Raw genomic sequence first — 18283 nt, 5'->3', positions numbered from 1 at the left:
TGAAATTAATTGCATTTAATTGTATTTAATGTTTCCTCTTGTGGGTGAGACCAGAACTAGGGGACCCTGTTTTAAAATTAGGGGCCACCCCTCATAGGACAGAAATGAGAATTTTTTTCTCTCAGAAGGTTGTACAACTTTGGAACTCGCTGCCTCAGTAGAGGTGAGATCACTGAATGTTTTTAAGGCAGAGGTAGATAGATTCTTGTTAGGCAAGGGAGTCAAAGGTTATCAGGAATAGGTTGGAATGCAGAACTTAAAAGACCAATAGATTAACCATTATCTTATTGAATGGCAGAGCAAACCTGAGGGGCCGAATGGATACTTCTGCTCCTATTTCGTATGGTATGTAACTGAGGAGTGTGATGAACTACTCTCCACTTGCCTGGATGAGTGCAGCTCCAACAACACTCAAGAAGCTTGACACCGTCCAGGACAAAGCAGCCCGCTTGATTGGCACCCCATCCACAAATATTCACTCCCTCCACCACCAATGCACAGGGTGGCAGCAGTGTGTACCATCTACAAGATGCACTGCAGGAATTCACCAAGACTCCATAGACAGCACCTTCCAAATCCACGACCACTACCATCTAGAAGGACAAGGGCAGCAGACAGATGGGAACACCACCACCTGGAAGTTCCCCTCCAAGCCACTCACCATCCTGACTTGGAAATATATCGCTTCACTGTCGCTGGGTCAAAACCCTTGAACTCCCTCCCTAACAGCGCTGTGGGTGTACCTACACTATGTGGACTGTAGCAGTTCAAGAAGGCAGCTCACCACCATCTTCTCGGGCAATTAGGGATGGGGAATAAATGCTGGCCTAGCCAGCGAAGCCCACACCCCATGAATTAATTAAAAATGAGTCTTGATTTTGACACAGTGGAGGTGTAAGCAGGGGAAATGGTTTAATTGAATATTCTTTGTAAAGAAAGTCAGTTAAGTAAAGAAGCTGGAATGTAACAGCACTATCTAAATAATTTATTAAGAAAATGTTTCAGAGGTTAAATGCTCTGCCCGCTATCAGTTTCGCTAAGAAATAGTGCTAGTTAAGAGTTAGATGGGTGGATTTTTGAAAGCTATTGAGGAGATGGAGAAAATATGAATCAATAGCATCTACATCAGGGGCTACAAACTTACAGTTTTCAGACGATGTAAAATCTCCAATCTGGATACTTTGGAATGAGGGGGAAAGAAGTCTCACAGCACATATAAATTCTCAATTCTATATTCTATCATGGCTGTCCTTGGGAATGATCGGAGTTTTGAAAGGTTTGTTTTGTGTTGATCTCTATTATAGCAAGATATCCATATCTGCCATACACTGGAGATTACAGTATAAAAAATCTCATATAATGAGGTTGATAATACTTTTATCCCAGTTATCAATTGATTAAATACTTTGAATCTACATCCTGCGAACATTAATTCATGCTCACTCCACTTATCCTAAAAAGATGCAGTGTTCCATTTTCCAATGATTTTATATCCAATTATAGGTGAACTGAATATTGTTAAAACTGAGTCGCTTAGCCCATTGCTTTGAACTCCGTCTGATTTCAAAGGGAGGCCAAAACTGGCACTGTGAACTATTGCGATGACATGGGAATGCAGGGATACAGAATGAAATAATTCCAGAACTTCACAGTGGAGGAGAAAATCATTGTTTTATTATTTTATAGGTGAAGGACCTCACAAAAAATACAAACACTGCAAATTAAACTCCATATCATTTTAATTAAAGACCCTGTTATGGGTAGAATTCCAAGCCTGCAAGTCAGAAATTGAAGTTTACAAAATCCATTGTTGCTGCTGAGAAAGCGGCCGGTTTAGGAATATCAATGATGCTGAAAGCAGACAAGATCTGCCTCCATTGTTTGTCGTTTGAGACACATTCATAACCATAGGCTCTTCAGATAAAAATGCATAAAACAAAGAGCCCACGTGAAACCTCTTAAACTAGCTACCCTATCTCTACATTAGCATATTTGTTTGAATTAACTCCAGATAGTCCATAACATGTACATGTAGATCAGACAAAAAAAAAAAATCACAGGTGAAACATGCAGCCAACATAGACCAGCTAAAACATACTGCTCTGAAAAGACAATGATAATTGAATGCAACAATAACAGCTTAGAAATCAATTTAAGAAACAGATCGATTTTTCTCAGGCACTTGAAAAGATGCTAGCAATTCCTGTATTACATTGTGCTTTTTTTTAGCTAATCAGAGAGTGACTTTAATGTTGCACATACAGACACCACCCAAAGCCCCTTCACTACTGATGTTCTAGTGCAATCTGCTAGCAAATGACATCGAGGAACTGGTGAACAATTGCCTTCTAAAGCTGTTGAGAGCAGGATGACTTGATTGATTACTCAGGTTCCTTCCAGCAGTGTTGGGTTCCCAACGTACAATCAGATCTTTAGCTTTGCTCATATCTGATCCATTTAGCTTTTACCAGTAATTACACAATGTCATTGAATGCCCCCATTCAATGCAGTTTTGTAGAGTTTGGGTTCCAAAGGTGACACATCTACCATGGAATTCTAAGTTCCTTTTTAATTCTTGCGTTTGGATTATTCAACTCCAAAATCCAGAAACATCCGAATCTTCGTATAGGAAAATTGTCAACTTCTATTTATTTTGTATTTATCATAACAGATGAGAAACATTTTGTGGAATATTCCTCATTATTGAGACAGTTGCAAACATAGGTCAACACTAATAAATGAGAAGGTGTGGGTTCACTGACCGATTACTTTCATCAATACCCAGTTTTGGTTGGAGCTGACATTGACTTTGGCAATCTTGAACCTGTGCAAACCTATAGCTTGACATTCATCATTGCAATTAAGTTAAATCTGTGGGTATAGTTTCATTTTAAATTGTGTGTGCTATTTGAAATTGGCGAATGAACGAATCATTTTTTCCTTTCCAATCCTCGGTTGCATCAGTGATTATTTTTTTTAAACAGGCGTGCTTCCTCCAGCTGCAGGGTAAAAGAATAGTCTGGGCAGGGCAGATGCACAACACTGTGAATATCCACCAGCTAAAGACGCACCATCCAGATTCATAACAAACACCTTGTCAATAATTCGGAACGTGGAATTCAGTGTCTTGGCCTTGTGCAAAGTTACCGCACCCTTGCATTACTGCAGGCAACAAAATAAGGTTAAATCCTAAGGTAAGCCTTCTCATCAGATGTTCATTTTATTCATTCTCAAGGGGCATCATTGGCAAGGTCAACATTTATTGCCCGTCCTTTGATGCCCTGAGAAAGTGGTGGTAGGGCTCCTTCGGGCAAAGCAGTCCAGGCATTGAGTAGCTTGCTGGGTCACTTCAAGGAGCAGTTAAGAGTCAACCCCGTCATTTTGCGACGGGAGTCACATGTAGGCCAGACCAGAGAAGGAAGGACAGGTTTCCTTCCCTAAAGGACACTAGTGAAACCATTGAGTTTCTCTGACAATCTCTGAAGGCTTCATGGCCACTTTTACTGGCACTAGTTTCCCTGTTTTATTTTCTTTGCACCAAGTTCAAATTCTCAAACTGCCCATGTTGAGATTTGGAATAATTTTCTCCAGTTTATTAGTCCAGTCTCAGCATTGCTAATCCAGTTACATAACCCTACACTACCACACCCTAAGTTCAGATAAAGGAAATATTGACCTGTTTTCCTACTGATCAACTTACCGTCTATTCCCTGTTCTGCTTTTATTCAAATTTACTGTACTCGCAGTTATTCGTTTTATTTGTGAAACTGATTTTCCCAGAATCAGGATATTTTGGTCACATCTACTTGAATTGGCCCACTTAAACGAGAAGGAGTTAGACCGAGTACTAAACATCAGGGGAAGGTCTGGCCTTTCAACCCACAGGAGAGAATAAATAGATATGTAAATCTCCATAAGTGACCATTTAGTACAATTGAATAGTGGTCATGAAGAATTCTTTAGCCTAGGTGGGTGGTAAGATCACCCTTCCCTCGAGATGATAAACGATATGAGGAAAGTGATCACACTAAGAGAAGAGGGCTTGAAATCAGGAAAAATGGCTCAATAAAACTATTCAGGTGTTTTGCTCAGGTCAGCTAAGCTTAGAATTTACCTGCTACACCTGACCATTAATTAATCAATCCTGAGCTCATTATCAAGTGGATCCAATGAAATTCAAGCTATTTCTCTCTTTGCTGTCATGTTGAAGTTACTGCTGGGAGGAAGCATTTTTTCCCTTTATTCTTTCATGGGATGTGGGCATCACTGGTAAGGCCAGCATTTGTTTCCCATCCCTAATTGCCCTTGAACTGAATGGCTTGTGAGGCCATTTTTGAAGACAGTTCAGAGCAACCACATTGTTGTGGGTCTGGAGTCATATTTGGTCCAGGGAAGGTAAGAAGGCAGATTCCCTTCCCTAAAGGGCATTAATACACCAGATGGGTTTTTATGACAATCAACAATGGTTTCATGGTCACTAATTCCAGGTTTATTAATTGAAATTAAATTGCACCAGCTGTAATGGTGGGACTTGAACCCATGTCCATGGGTCTCTGGATAGCTAGTCCAGTGACATTATCACTTCACTGCCATGTCCCCACATCATCATTAATACTGGTGGACAGCAGTTGGTGTTTGAACTTCAAAGTAGATGAGTTATTACTGGAAATATTGTGAGTGAAAGCCTTGGTCAGAGATCTGTTATGGATGGGATCCATATTGGTGAGTTAGGCCTTCATTCCAGTGTTGAGTTAAAGGGGCTTTGTCCAGCTCTCCATAGTTTGGCTGAACCCTTGAGCTCAGTAACTTAAATTCTGCCTCGGAAGACTAGCCTTAGTGAAGACAGTGAACTTTTCTATCTCCGACACTTTTTAAGAGGCTTGCAACTTAATTTAAATTCAAATTAAATTTAAAATGATAACTTAGGCAATTAAATATTTTTAATCTTTATTAATTAGAAAATTAGTATATAAATTGAAAAATATAATCTGAACATGTTGGTCTCATTTGACATGGCACCAGTGTGTTACTTTGTGAGGTGCTCAGAAGGAAGCTGTCCACTTTGAAATCAGGGCCAATGTCCGAACTGTATAAATAATTTATACACTGCTGTATTGAGAAGTTGTCATGGCTGTATTTTCTTGTATGTCCTTATGAATGATACAGTAAAGGTGGAAATATTGGTACTAATTAGAACCAAATACAGGCCCTTGGGTTGATTGGATGGTTCACAAACATAAAAGAAAGAAAAATGGAAGAACTTGCAATTGTGACCTGGGAACGTCTCAAAGCATTTTACAGCTAATGACATACTTTCTTGAAGTGCAGTCACTATTATAATGTAAGAAGCCCAGCACTTTGTCCTACCACCATTTAATATTGAATTTGAGACCAGGTTGAAGAGTTGAACTTATATTTCATTATAATTATAAACTTAGCAAGTTGAGTCTCATAACACTTGATGAGCTGAAAGTCTAAACTGCATGTGGCTATTTTGGCTTCATTTATCTTCTCATTCTGAATTTGCAAAGCATCAATTCAAACACTTAATGACAGAGATCAGTGTCTTTTCTGTTTGGTCTTAAAGGATGTAGGTGTAGCTAATTATCCAAGTGGATCTGTGAAATTCACTGCTGTCCAGTTTAAGCCATCCCTGGCATTGGAGCTTTCCCTCTAACCAGCAGAGCCAGAAAAACATTCCACTCTGGCGTTATTGATTAGTGGGTAAGGTGTTCAATTCTACCTCTTTTTTTCTAGTGACCAATCAAATGTTTTTGTCAATTATAAGTGCTCCCTTCTGAATCACTAATGAACTGTAGGAAAAATTAAACCAACATCCCCAGGCACGGTGATGCCGTCCAGTCCTGCTGGTGCCACGGACACGGAGGCCTCAAGCATTACCGGTGGACACTGGGGTGTGGACATAACCACGGAAGAGAGGCAGGCAGTCGGGCTGAACGAGGAGCTCAATTCTAACCAGTGCTCAGTTGTCGTAGCTCGTTAACCGAATGATCTACAGCATTCATTGCAGAATGAACTGCAACCTATTAGTAGAGCAAATTACACCAATTACAAACGAACACTGGTCCCATTGCTACACTTTCCCTGAGCAAGCCTAAGGTGGATGGCTGGTTCCGTGATTTCTCTTCCCCGGATTCCCTTCCCACGTTACAGGACTGCAGTTTTGAACAGGTACAGGCTTTATTCATAAGCCACACCTGATCACCACTGTCACTTCAGATATTCTACATTTTGGCTAGTAGGCCGCAGTATTCAACCAACTGCATCTGCTGTAATAAAGAACATCCTTAGAATTCCACTTCTTGATACCTCTAACCGTTTTTAGATTGATGTAACACATGCTTCTATAGAGTCAGCCACTATCCTCAACCTCAAATGAGTACCCCTGATGCTGCCTGAAAAACACATTCTGCCTCCTTGTTTCACTCTCTCATTTACTAGGTTTGCAACTGTCAAAAATACTGTGGATTTGTGTGGGCTGGACACAGGCCTCAAAAACTTAGGATGCTGCATAACAGAGAGAAAGAAAGAAAGAGAGAGAGAAGGAAAGACAAAGACTAAGATAGAGCTAAACCTTGGTTGATTTAAATGGAAGAATAGTCCTTTAGAACACATTGAATAACAGGCTTATTTTCATCCTGTTGCTGGTTCATTCCTTATTCATTCCTTAGTTTTCAAGAGCATAAGGCATCAACAGTATTTTTCGTATAGTGGGTACACAAGACTATGACCTCGTAATCTGAGTACAATACTGAACAGAATATTAGTGTACTCAATGTTCTTTACTTTTGGCAATCCATTCTGAAGCATGGAAATTTTGTGGGTGAAGACAGGGAACCAGAGGTGTGGTCCACTGGTTTACAAATACTGACTGTCCCAGTTGGATCTTTACAGCATCACAGGTCCAACAGATTTACTCATCTTTCTTTTTCCACCCCATCCCAAGAATTCACCTTTCAACCTGTTGCGTTACACAACTGTGCTGATGGTGGAGGAGGCTTCTGACTTCCTCTGCTTGCTGGGCAGTGACTTCAAGTACTCAAGGTGTCGCCTTGCATCTTCTTGATTCTGTCTCACGTAGTACACCAAGTAGGAGATGACCATGGTGAACCAGCCGAACATGGTGATCAGCATGGCCACATCGGTTGTCTTTTTGTGAATGTTACATAAGTTCACCTGGTGTGCAACCTCCAGGAAAGATTTCTTTGCGTGCTCCTCCGGGTACGCAGTCGCACAAATGATGTCATTGGACAACCCGATATTCACCGTCTTAATCATTTCCTGCAGCCTGCAATCACAGTACCAGGGATTGCCCGAAAGTTTTATACCCGCTTTCAATTTGCTGAACACTTCCTCGTTCACAGTCTTGAGTTTATTGTGCGAGAGGTTCAGAATCTTCAAACTTTCATTCAAGCCTCGAAATGCACCAGTCTCCAAGTGCTGAATGGTATTATTGGACAAATCTAGCTCCTCCAACTTACGCAGATCCTTGAAAACATCACGTGGAATTGAAGTTATCTGATTGGAATCAAGGTACAGCTTCCAAGTATTATTCGGAATGTTCTTGGGAACCTCCTTTAGGTGCATGTCACTGCAGCGGACAATTAATTTCTTGTGTACTTCTGCACAGTAACAGCCTTTCGGGCATGTCGTCGCCAAGTTAAAGCAAAAGGTCATCAGAACAAAGCTGTGTAAAAGCAGCCACATAGCGACAGAGTGCCGCAGGACCAGGTTCCTCAGCTCCATTCTGGGGCATCGGCATATTCCTGGAAATCCACCAATCCACAAACAAAGCTCAAGCTCTGTCGGATCTTCCGGAAATGTCCACTTCGATCTGAAAGGAGGGAAACAAACAAGTTTAGTAATGTGCTTACAGGTCTGGATAAATACTTGCCCGACTATGTTCCTATAGGCATTTCCCTATATTGAAGGTGCTATATAAATGCAAGTTGCTGTCATCAATAGATTAAAAAGACTCTTTTTGAGTGTCGGCCCTGATTTTAATTTTATTAAGGGAAATACTATCAATGGTTTAGTTCAAAGCACTTTCTCAATACCCATGTTACACACAAATAGAATTTTAAATTATTTGTTATTCTGTAAAAATTGGACTTCCTGCGCTAATGAATCCCTGCTTCCTACCAGGCTCAGTGATGCCATTGACAGAGAGTGGCTATCTATACCCCAGAGCAACTCCATCCATTTTTAGATTATTGCCACTTTGACTGGCCTGGGAGCCAATCCTGAGTCACGGGCTGACCCAGGGTCACCTGACACTAGGGGTAAACTCTCTCCAGTGGTTAAAGAGGTAAGTTTTAAGGAACGGGTGGGGAGGGACGCAGATGTTTATGGAGGGAGTTGGCAAACCACCTTCAACATTCACTCCCTCCACCACCCACACATACTGGCAGCAATCACACAGAGTCACATCACAGAATCACAGAATCTCAGAATCACAGTGCATAAGAGGCCCGTCGGCCCATCGAGTCTGCGCCGACACGTGAGAAACACCTGACCTACCTACCTCATCCCATTTACCAGCACTTGGCCCATAGCCTTGAATGTTATGATGTGCCAAGTGCTCATCCAGGTACTTTTTAAAGGATGTGAGGCAACCCGCCTCCACCACCCTCCCAGGCAGCGCATTCCAGACCGTCACCACCCTCTGGGTAAAAAAGTTTTTCCTCACATCCCCCCTAAACCTCCTGCCCCTCACCTTGAACTTATGCCCCCTTGTGACTGACCCTTCAACTAAGGGGAACAGCTGCTCCCTATCCACCCTGCCCATGCCCCTCATAATCTTGTACACCTCGATCAGGTCGCCCCTCAGTCTTCTCTGCTCCAACGAAAACAACCCAAGTCTATCCAACCTCTCTTCATAGCTTAAATGTTTCATCCGCAATATCCTGGTGAATCTCCTCTGCACCCCCTCCAGTGCAATCGTATCCTTCCTATAATGTGGCGACCAGAACTGCACATAGTACTCCAGCTGTGGCCTCAACAAGGTTCTATACAACTCCAACATGACCTCCCTACTTTTGTAATCTATGGCTTGATTGATAAAGGCAAGTGTCCCATATGCCTTTTTCACCACCCCACTAACATGCCCCTCCACCTTCAGAGATCTATGGACACACACGCCAAGGTCCCTATGTTCCTCAGAACTTCCTAGTGCCATGACGTTCATTGAATACTTCCTTGTCAAATTACTCCTACCAAAGTGTATCACCTCACACTTTTCAGGGTTAAATTCCATTTGCCACTTATCTGCCCATTTGACCATCCCGTCTCTATCTTCCTGTAGCCCAAGACACTCAACCTCACTGTTAACCACCCGGCCAATCTTTGTGTCATCCGCAAACTTACTAATCCTACCCCCCTGCATAGTCACAATGTGTACGATCTACAAGATATGCTACTTCAGCAGCTCACCAGCTCATCAGGGCTCCTTCGACAGCATCTTCTCAGCTCACTCCGCCACTGGTGCACGGCAGCAGCAGTGTGTACCATCTATTAGTTGCACTGTAGCAATTCCCTTCAACAGCATTTTCCAAACCCGTGACCTCTACCACCTAGAAGGACAAAGGCAGCTGATGCCAGGGAACACCACCACTTGAAAGTTCCCCTCCAAGCCACACACCAACCTGACTTGGAAGTATATCGGCCGTTCTATCATTGTTGCTGGGTCAAAATCCTGGAACTCCCACCCTAACAACACTGAGGGTGTTCCTACAGGGGTCGCAACAGTTCAAGAAGGCGATACCACCACTAACTTCTCAAGGACAATGAGGTATGGGCAATAAATGCTGACCTAGTCAGCGATGCTCATATCCCGTGATAGAGTAATTTTTACAAAAGGGTCATACCACTTCTCCATTTGTTGGCAGTCTCAGCTCCTTGGAACTTTGTTTTAATACCATCAGGGAATGCTCAGGTCCAAGCATATGGAGTGTCTCCTGCAACATGAGATTCCATGATTCATCTTACAGTGAATATTGACGGTTATTTTATGTTTAATTAATTGCATTTTCTATTTGCAGTAGTAATCTAGCAATACAACTTATGAATGAGCTGACAGCTTTAATTCTAAGATGAAAGAATTCTGAAAAGCTCATTTGCATTGACTGGCAGTGAAACACTGCGGGAGCAGGACTAAAAATGAGTGCACAGTTGGCATGGACAGTCTGAGCCACTGGTGTTGACGAGCGAGGCTGCTTCATGGCCAGAGAAACTCATACATCAACATCAGCTTTATTAAAATGTTTTCTGCTCTGGGGAGCCAGCCTTGCAAAAGGGCAGGGAATTTGAAACTGCCAATTTAACTGCAAATTTACGCAAGCAGGCTGCTGCCAGCAAGTCCCAGTGATAAGCCTCTGTTAAGTGAAGTGATGCTAAATGTCTCAGACTGGCGATGGGTTGCATCTCCAACATCGATGCTGAGAGAGCAATTGCTTCCCCTGAGTAGCCACAAGAACAGCAGCAATAAACCCCTGTCCAGTCAACCTGTTGAGAATCACAGATAAATAAAAGATCAATGTCCATGATGGTTCTTCCCCTTGCCCACTGTAATGGTTGGAAACCCAGAGAAGGCAGCTTTTTAAGCCATTTCCCCCCAGGGTTTCTGCAGCTTTTCAACAGCTGATCATAGAAACATAGAAACTAGGAGTAGGAGTAGGCCATTCGGCCCTTCGAGCCTGCTCCGCCATTCATCAAGATCATGACTGATCATCCAACTCAATAGTCTGCTCCCACTTTCTCCCCATATCCTTTGATCCCTTTCGCCCCAAGAGCTATATCTAACTCCTTCTTGAAAACATACAATGTTTTGGCCTCATACTTTGTAGTAGCGAATTCCACAGGCTCACCACTCTCTGGGTGAAGAAATTTCTCGTCATCTCAGTCTTAAATGGTCTACCCTGTATCCTCAGACTCTGACCCCTGGTTCTGGACCCCCTCCACCATCGGGAACATCCTTCCTGCATCTACCCTGTTTAGTCCTGTTAGAATTTTATAAGTTTCTATGAAATCCCCCCTCATTCTTCTGAACTCCAGCGAATATAATCTTAACCGACCCAATCTCTCCTCATATGTCAGTCCCGCAATCCCAGGAATCAATCTGGTAAACCTTTGCTGCACTCCCTCTATAGCAAGAACATCCTTCCTCAAATAAGGAGACCAAAACTGCACACAATTTTCCAGGTGTAGTCTCACCAAGGCCCTGTATAATTGCAGCAAGGCATCCCTGCTCCTGTACTCAAATCCTCTGGCTATGAAGGCCAACATACCATTTGCCTTCTTTACCGCCTGCTGCACCTACATGCTTACCTTCAGCGACTGGTGTACGAGGACACCCAGGTCTCGTTGCACATTTCCCTCTCTCAATTTATAGCCATTCAGATAATAATCCACCTTCCTGCTTTTGCTACCAAAGTGGATAACCTCACATTTATCCACATTATGCTGCATTATACTGTCCAAATCACACTGAAGCATTCCTGCATCTTCCTCACAGCTCACCTTCCCACCCAGCTTTGTGTCATCTGCAAATTTGGAAATATTACATTTAGTTCCCTCATCTAAATCATGAATATATATTGTGAATAGCTGGGGTTCCAACACCAATCCCTGCAGTACCCCACTAGTCACTGTCTGCCATTCGGAAAAAGACCCATTTATTCCTACTCTTTGGGCAGAATTTTCTGCCTGTCGGGCGGGTGGGCCCGACCCAATCTCCGGCGGGCGGGGAGCCGATCCCTGCCGGAGAAGCGGGCCGCGCCACCATTTTATGCGGGCGGGCCAATTAAGGCCCACCCAGCGTGATGTCTGGCGGGAAGCGCTATGCACTCCCTGTGCGGGCGGGGGGTATTCCCCAAAAGCGAGAGTGCGCTCTTTCACGCATGTGCACGAAAGAGCGCACATCCCCCTGAGGCTAAGTGCTGCCTCAGGGAGATCACTGACAGTTTTAAAAATAGAAAAAAAAAATCCTTAACATGTCCCCCCCATGTGACAATGTCACATGAGATGGGACAAGTTCATAAATTACAGTAAAACTTTATTATCCCGCTGCTAGATGAGGTTTCATGTTTTCTCTATTCCCCGCCGGGACTCCTGGCCGACCCGCCAACCTTAAGGTTGGTCGGGCAGGTCCTTTAATTGTTTAAATGATCCTGTCAATGATCTCAATTGGCCATTGACAGGTTGACGGGCCCGCAGCTGATTTTGCTGTCCCCCCCCTGCCTTCCTGAAAATTTAAATGGGGCGGATGACATCAGGGGTTCTGCCCAACGTCATCCCACATCATTTTACGCATTGGTGAGTGGGCCCCGCCCCCTGCTCGCCGACGGCAAAATTGTTTCCTGTCTGCCAACCAGTTTTCTAACCATCTCAATACACTACCCCCAATCCCACGCGCTTTAATTTTACACTCCAATCTCTTATGTGGGACTTTGTCAAAAGCCTTCTGAAAGTCCAAATAAACCACATCCACTGGCTCCCCCTCATCAACTCTACTAGTTACATCCTCGAAAAATTCCAGTAGATTTGTCAAGCATGATTTCCCTTTTGTAAATCCATGCTGACTCTGTCCGATTCTGCCACTGTTTTCCAAGTGCTTAGCTATTCAATCTTTTATAATGGACTCTAGAATTTTCCCCACTACCGACGTCAGGCTGACTGGTCCAAAATTCTGTGTTTTTGCTCTACTTTCCTTTTTAAATAGTGAGGTTACATTAGCTACCCTCCAATCTGTAGGAACTGTTCCAGAGTCTATAGAATCTCTGAAGATGAGCCAATGCATCCACTATTTCTAGGGCCACTTCTTAAATACTCTGGGATGTAGATTATCAGGCCCTGGGGATTTATTGGCCTTCAATCCCATCAATTCCCCCAGCACCATTTCCCTACTAATACTGATTTCTTACAGTTCCTCCCTCTCACTAAGCCCTGTTTCCCCAACATTTCTGGTATGTTATTTGTGTCCTCCTTTGTGAAGACAGAACCAAAGTTCATTGGGAATGGCTCCTTCAAGACTGTGTTATGTTCCTTCTCTGTCGGGTCGCTTTGCTCAGCGAACACAGTTGCACGCCTATCTACTGGTGAGTGAGTTGGTAAACAAGATACTGCAGACATAGAGAGCAATGTAAGATGAAGCACATGCTGTTTATTTACACAAGTAACAGAGCACTAATACATGTGTGCTTCTCCAACCTGGCCCTATTCTAAACTACTGATTAACATTGTAGCCCGCGCTACACAACAATTGGGTAATACAGTCACATGGTCAATCTGCTCATATTCTCTTAAAGGTGTATTGCACCTCAGATTACCACATCCCTCCCCCTTTACTTGAAAGTACAATTTACAATCTTTACTATACATCAACTATTTAGATAAAGTATTTACAAATTCAGTCTCTCTGGAGGCTTCTTCAAGCGTGTCAAACAGTTTGGATGGTTTATCTGAGGCCTCCCTCTCAGAAGTCACCTGTCCACTAGGCTCTCCAGTAGGCACCTGTAAGTTTGTTTCTTCGACTTTCAGGCCCAACGGATCCTACAGGCACTTCCAAACCAAGTGGGGTTCCTTCCACATGTGGTGTAGACTCCAACGGGAATGCTTGGCGTATTCTTTCTTGTTTATTTCCTATTTCCTTTTTCCTGAGGTGATCTACGTGTCTCCTAATTATCTGACCTTCAACCGATATGTGATAGGAAAGGGGTCCTTCCACTGCACTAACTTCACCTGATAGCCATTTGGGCCCGTCTCCAAAGTTCTTTGCAAAAGTTGTGTCTCCAACAGTGAAGTTTCTTTCATGACTGTGGTAATCGTGTCCATTTTTCTGGGCCTCCTGACTTCTCTCTACCTTCCCCACTAAATTCAGCCTCATGAGATTCAAACGTGTCCTGAGATGTCTCTTCATCAATAACTCTGCAGGGGCAATACTGGTGGTCATGTGTGGCGTAGTCCTACAGCTAAATAGGAAATGTGATACTCTAGTTGCAATAGAGTCTCCATCCAGTTTTTTCATTCTGGACTTTAAGGTCTGGACTGCCCTCTCGGCCATACCACTGGATGCAGGGTTGTATGGCGAGGTCTTAACAAGGGTTATGCCATTGAGAGTTATAAGTCTTTGAAATTCCCCACTGGTGAATGCCATTCCATTATCATACACTATTATCTCTGGAAACCCATGTATCACAAAACCCTGATGCAATCTGTCTATGGTGGTGGCAGATGTGGGTGATCTCACCTCGTATACATCTATCCACTTCGAGTGAGCATCTATAATCAAGAGGAACATTGTGCCCAGAAATGGCCCCACACAGTCAACGTGGAGACGGACTCATGGCCTTTCTGGCCATTCCCAGGGATGCAATGGAGCGGAAGAGGGCAATTTCTGTACCTGTTGGCACTGTATGCAGCTCTTGACTAAGTTTTCGATTTCTACATCCATCCCTGGCCACCATAAGTAGCTGCACACCAACATTTACATTCTAGAGATGCCGGAGTGAGCACTATGCAATTCGGTCAATAATGGCTCACTTCCTCTCGGAGGCACAATGACTCTTATTCCCCACAGTAAGATGCCATCCTGGCTGGTGAGATCATATCTCCTATTAAAACAGGGCTTCACTTCATCCAACTTTGGCTCTTTAGACCATCCCTATAAGACATGTTTCCTTACATGAGACAAAACTGGATCGCGGTCTGTCCACTCTCTTATTTGTTTGGCATGTACTGGTGATTAATCCAGAAATTTTAATAACAAGACAAGTTCTTGAGGAATTGGGGCTCAGTGAGTCAGCATTTGCAATCTGGCTGCCTGGCCAGTGAATAAAAGTATATTCGTAAGCAGTTAGAATCAGTGCCCACCTTTGGATGCGTGCAGAGGCAATTGTGGGCATTGTCTTATCTTCCCTGAACAAGCCTAGTAGTGGCTTGCGGTCAGATACAATGGCGAAGTAGCGGCCATGGATGTGTTGGCGGAACTTCTTAACACCAAATTAGATGGATAAGCCTTCTTTCTCTATTTGTGAGTATCTTGGTTCTGCAATACTGAGTATTCTTGAGACATGACCAATGGGCCGTTCGGAGCCATCCGCCATCCGGAGGGAGAGTAATGCCCCTAATCCGTAAGGAGATGCATCGCAGGTTAAAATTAATTCTTTCTTTGGGTCAAAATGTAGCAACAGGGCCGACAAATGTAGCAACCGCTCTACTATCGTAAACGCCTGTTGTTGTGGAGCCTGCCAAGTCCACCTGTGGCTTTTCTTGAGTAAACCGTATAATGGAGCCAATACTGTTGACAAATTTGGGGGAAAATGGTCATAATAGTTAATCATTCCCAAGAAGGTCTTGAGTTCTATGGCGTTTTTCGGTGCTGGCACCTCACAAATAGCTCTCACCTTGTCTTCTATTGGATGAAGGCCCTGCGAGTCGACCTTATGACCCAGGTAAACCACTTCTTTTGCTTGGAAGATCCATTTTTCTCTTTTCAAACGTACTCCAGCTTGTGAGAAACACATCTTCCAGGTTAGCCTGGTGTTCTTCATCAGTTAGTCCTGTTACTAGGACATCATCGAGATAAACCACAACATGGGGCAAACCTTGAAGTAAATTTTCCATTATCCGTTGGAAAATGGTACAAACCAAAGAAACTCCAAAGGGTAACCTGGTATATTGGTGTAACCCCCTATGTTTGTTGATAGTCACAAAATCCTGAGAGGCCTTTTCCAGCTCCAGACTTGCGAGTAAGCGTGGCTCATGTCGAGTTTAGTATATGCTGTTCCCCCTGCCAGCTTGGACTATGATTCATCAATTTTCAGTATACGATGCCTGTCAAGTCTGGCCACTTTGTTAACGGTCAACTTGTAGTCCCCGCATATTCACACACTCTGGTCAGACTTTAGCACCGGAACTATGGGTGCAGGCATTCAGAACATTGTACAGGTTGTAAGATTCCCAACCTTTCCAGCCTGTCCAATTCGACATCAACCTTTTCTTGTAATGCATAGGGGACCGGCCTCGCCTTCAAGAATCTGGGGATTGCCCCGGGATCCACGTGGATTTTAGTTTGCAGCCCTTGAATCTTCCTAAGCTCTTCCCTGAAGACGGAGGCATATTTCTGTAATAATTCTTGCAGATCTTTCATTCTGAGTTGAAAAATCTCGGTCCCCCCACTCCAACTTTATTTCCTTGTGCCAGTTCCGACCAAGTAGAGTCGGACCCTCTCCTGCTTCTACTATCAGGGTAAATCAACAGACTGATTTCCATACTGTACTGGGACCTTGCATATACCTCGTACTGGTATGTCTTCACCAGCATTCATCTTTAATGTAGCATCTGAATTTTCCAGATTTAATGAATGGCCTCTTCCATTCAGATATTTGAACGTATGTTCCCATATAACTGTCTTGGATGCTCCCTGTATCCACTTTCATTTGGATGGGTTTCTCGTTGACTCTCACTGTCACGTAGATTGGCTCTGTTTTACCCATTCCTAAGTTGTGTAGTGAGTAAATATCTGACTCTGTTTCTTCTGGTTCCTCTATTGTGTCAATTTCGCAATTTCTACCTTTTTGTTTAAAGTTTTGTCTTAATCTGTCTTCACAATATCGCATAATATGCCCATTACGATGGCAGTAGAAACACTCTATTCTTTTAAATTACCATTCGCTTGCAGCTATCTGCTTCAATTTCTGCCGTTATTATTGTGGGTTTTCTCTGTTAAGCCATTGCTTTTTGCTGATCTGTTAATGGTATCTGTTTCCTGCCTTTCCACAGAGCCCAGCACTTCCGCACCATTTCTAACCGGTGCTTCCCTCCCAACGTGATGGACGGCGCCATTTTGTGCTCCCTTGGTTGCTTTTGAATCCCTGACTGCGTCTCCATTGTGAGCACCAACTCCAGTGCTTTGCCGAAGCCTAAATTCATTCCTAACAATAACATTTTTTGAATGACGTCTTCATTAATTCCACACACTAATCGGTCTCTTAACATGTCATTATTCGACGTCCTGAACTCACGGTGCTCTGTCAGTTGTTTTAAGGCTGCTACATAGCAAGCGACTGTCTCTCCAGGGATGCAACACCTTGAATTAAATTTAAAATGCTACGTCATTACCAAGGGTTTCAGCTGAAAATTGGCTTTTCACAAGGCTTACCAACTCATCAAAGCTCTTGTAATCTGGGGCATTGGGTGCCGTTAGATGACGAATTAGGCCGTATGTTTTATTGCCATACGTCGATAAGAGGATTGCTCGCCTCTTCTCCTCCCCCAATATGTCATTGGCCAAAAAGAAGAATGCAAGGCGTTCAATATAATGTGACCAATCATCGGTGGTCTGATCAAACGGTTCAGTAAGGCCCAACTGTGGCATACTGGAGGGAGGTAACTCCGATGGCTATGATGAAGGCTGTACTTACAATTGCCTTGCAAGGTACGGCTGATTTTTTTCTGTTGAATTTCCACAGCTTTCTTTGGTGTCATCAACAGGTCATGTTTTTCCTTGTCATCAGTTGTCATGTTCCTTCTCTGTCAAGTCACTTTGCTCAGTGAACACAGTTGCACGCCTATCTACAGGTGAATGAGTTGGTAAACAAGATACTGCAGACATAGAGACCAATATAAGATGAAGTAGCTGCTGTTTATCTACACATGTAACAGTGCACTAACACCATGTGTGCTTCTCCAACCAGACCCTTTTCTAAACTACTGGCTTCCCCGGCCTCAATTTTGAAATGTTTTCCTGGATTTTAACTGAATTTGCCAAAGGAAAATTCCAATATCAAATATTGCGGGTTCCTTTTTGACAACGGGAATAAAGAGCGTATGTATGAAAATTCTATGCCTCCACTCCCATCCTACCCCCTCCCCCCACCATAAGTATTTAAATCTTGTCTAGGTCCCTCCGAGACAAACAGACATGAAAAGCCCCCATGTTCAGTCCCTGGTCTGTGTTGAAGGCAGCCAGGGTTAAATATGGTAAGCAGACACATGGCGGGGGGCATTGTATGAGGCCGGCACAGAATACAGCCTTTGCCTCAACACAGACTGAGCTGTGGAGCCCCACAGTGTTTATGCTGACTGGAGCTCTACACTTAGACTAACTAAATCCACTTATTTATATCTCAAATGTGCTAAATACATTCTATTTATACCACCAAAAAGGAAATGAGTCAATGATCATGACCTTGCAATTGTAAAAGTATTTGAGGTCAATTTCTGTTCCCTAGAATCTTATATATTGAGGAAGGGGTAATACAGT

The 18283-nt window shown here is 43.3% G+C and overlaps 1 protein-coding gene across 1 annotated transcript; it reads right to left on the bottom strand.

Moving 5' to 3' along the window:
* Positions 1 to 1659: 1659 nt before the first annotated feature.
* Positions 1660 to 17512, bottom strand: lrrc3ca (leucine rich repeat containing 3Ca). Its single transcript, XM_078529317.1, has 3 exons — positions 17442 to 17512; positions 9888 to 9977; positions 1660 to 7855 (listed from the first exon to the last, which is right to left on the bottom strand). The coding sequence occupies exon 3, from the start codon at positions 7765 to 7767 to the stop codon at positions 6991 to 6993; it is 777 nt and encodes a 258-aa protein (XP_078385443.1). The 5' UTR covers positions 7768 to 7855; positions 9888 to 9977; positions 17442 to 17512; the 3' UTR covers positions 1660 to 6990.
* Positions 17513 to 18283: the final 771 nt, after the last annotated feature.

The sequence above is a fragment of the Cetorhinus maximus genome, chromosome 25 (genome assembly GCF_964194155.1).
Source record: "Cetorhinus maximus chromosome 25, sCetMax3.hap1.1, whole genome shotgun sequence".
Lineage (NCBI taxonomy): Eukaryota > Metazoa > Chordata > Chondrichthyes > Lamniformes > Cetorhinidae > Cetorhinus > Cetorhinus maximus.
Note: the sequence above shows the minus strand (reverse complement) of the source record. Positions and strands in the feature narration are given on the sequence as shown.

Bases quoted from the DNA above. Each gene is read 5' to 3' on its own strand.
- lrrc3ca (XM_078529317.1), bottom strand. From the start codon at position 7,767: ATGGAGCTGAGGAACCTGGTCCTGCGGCACTCTGTCGCTATGTGGCTG.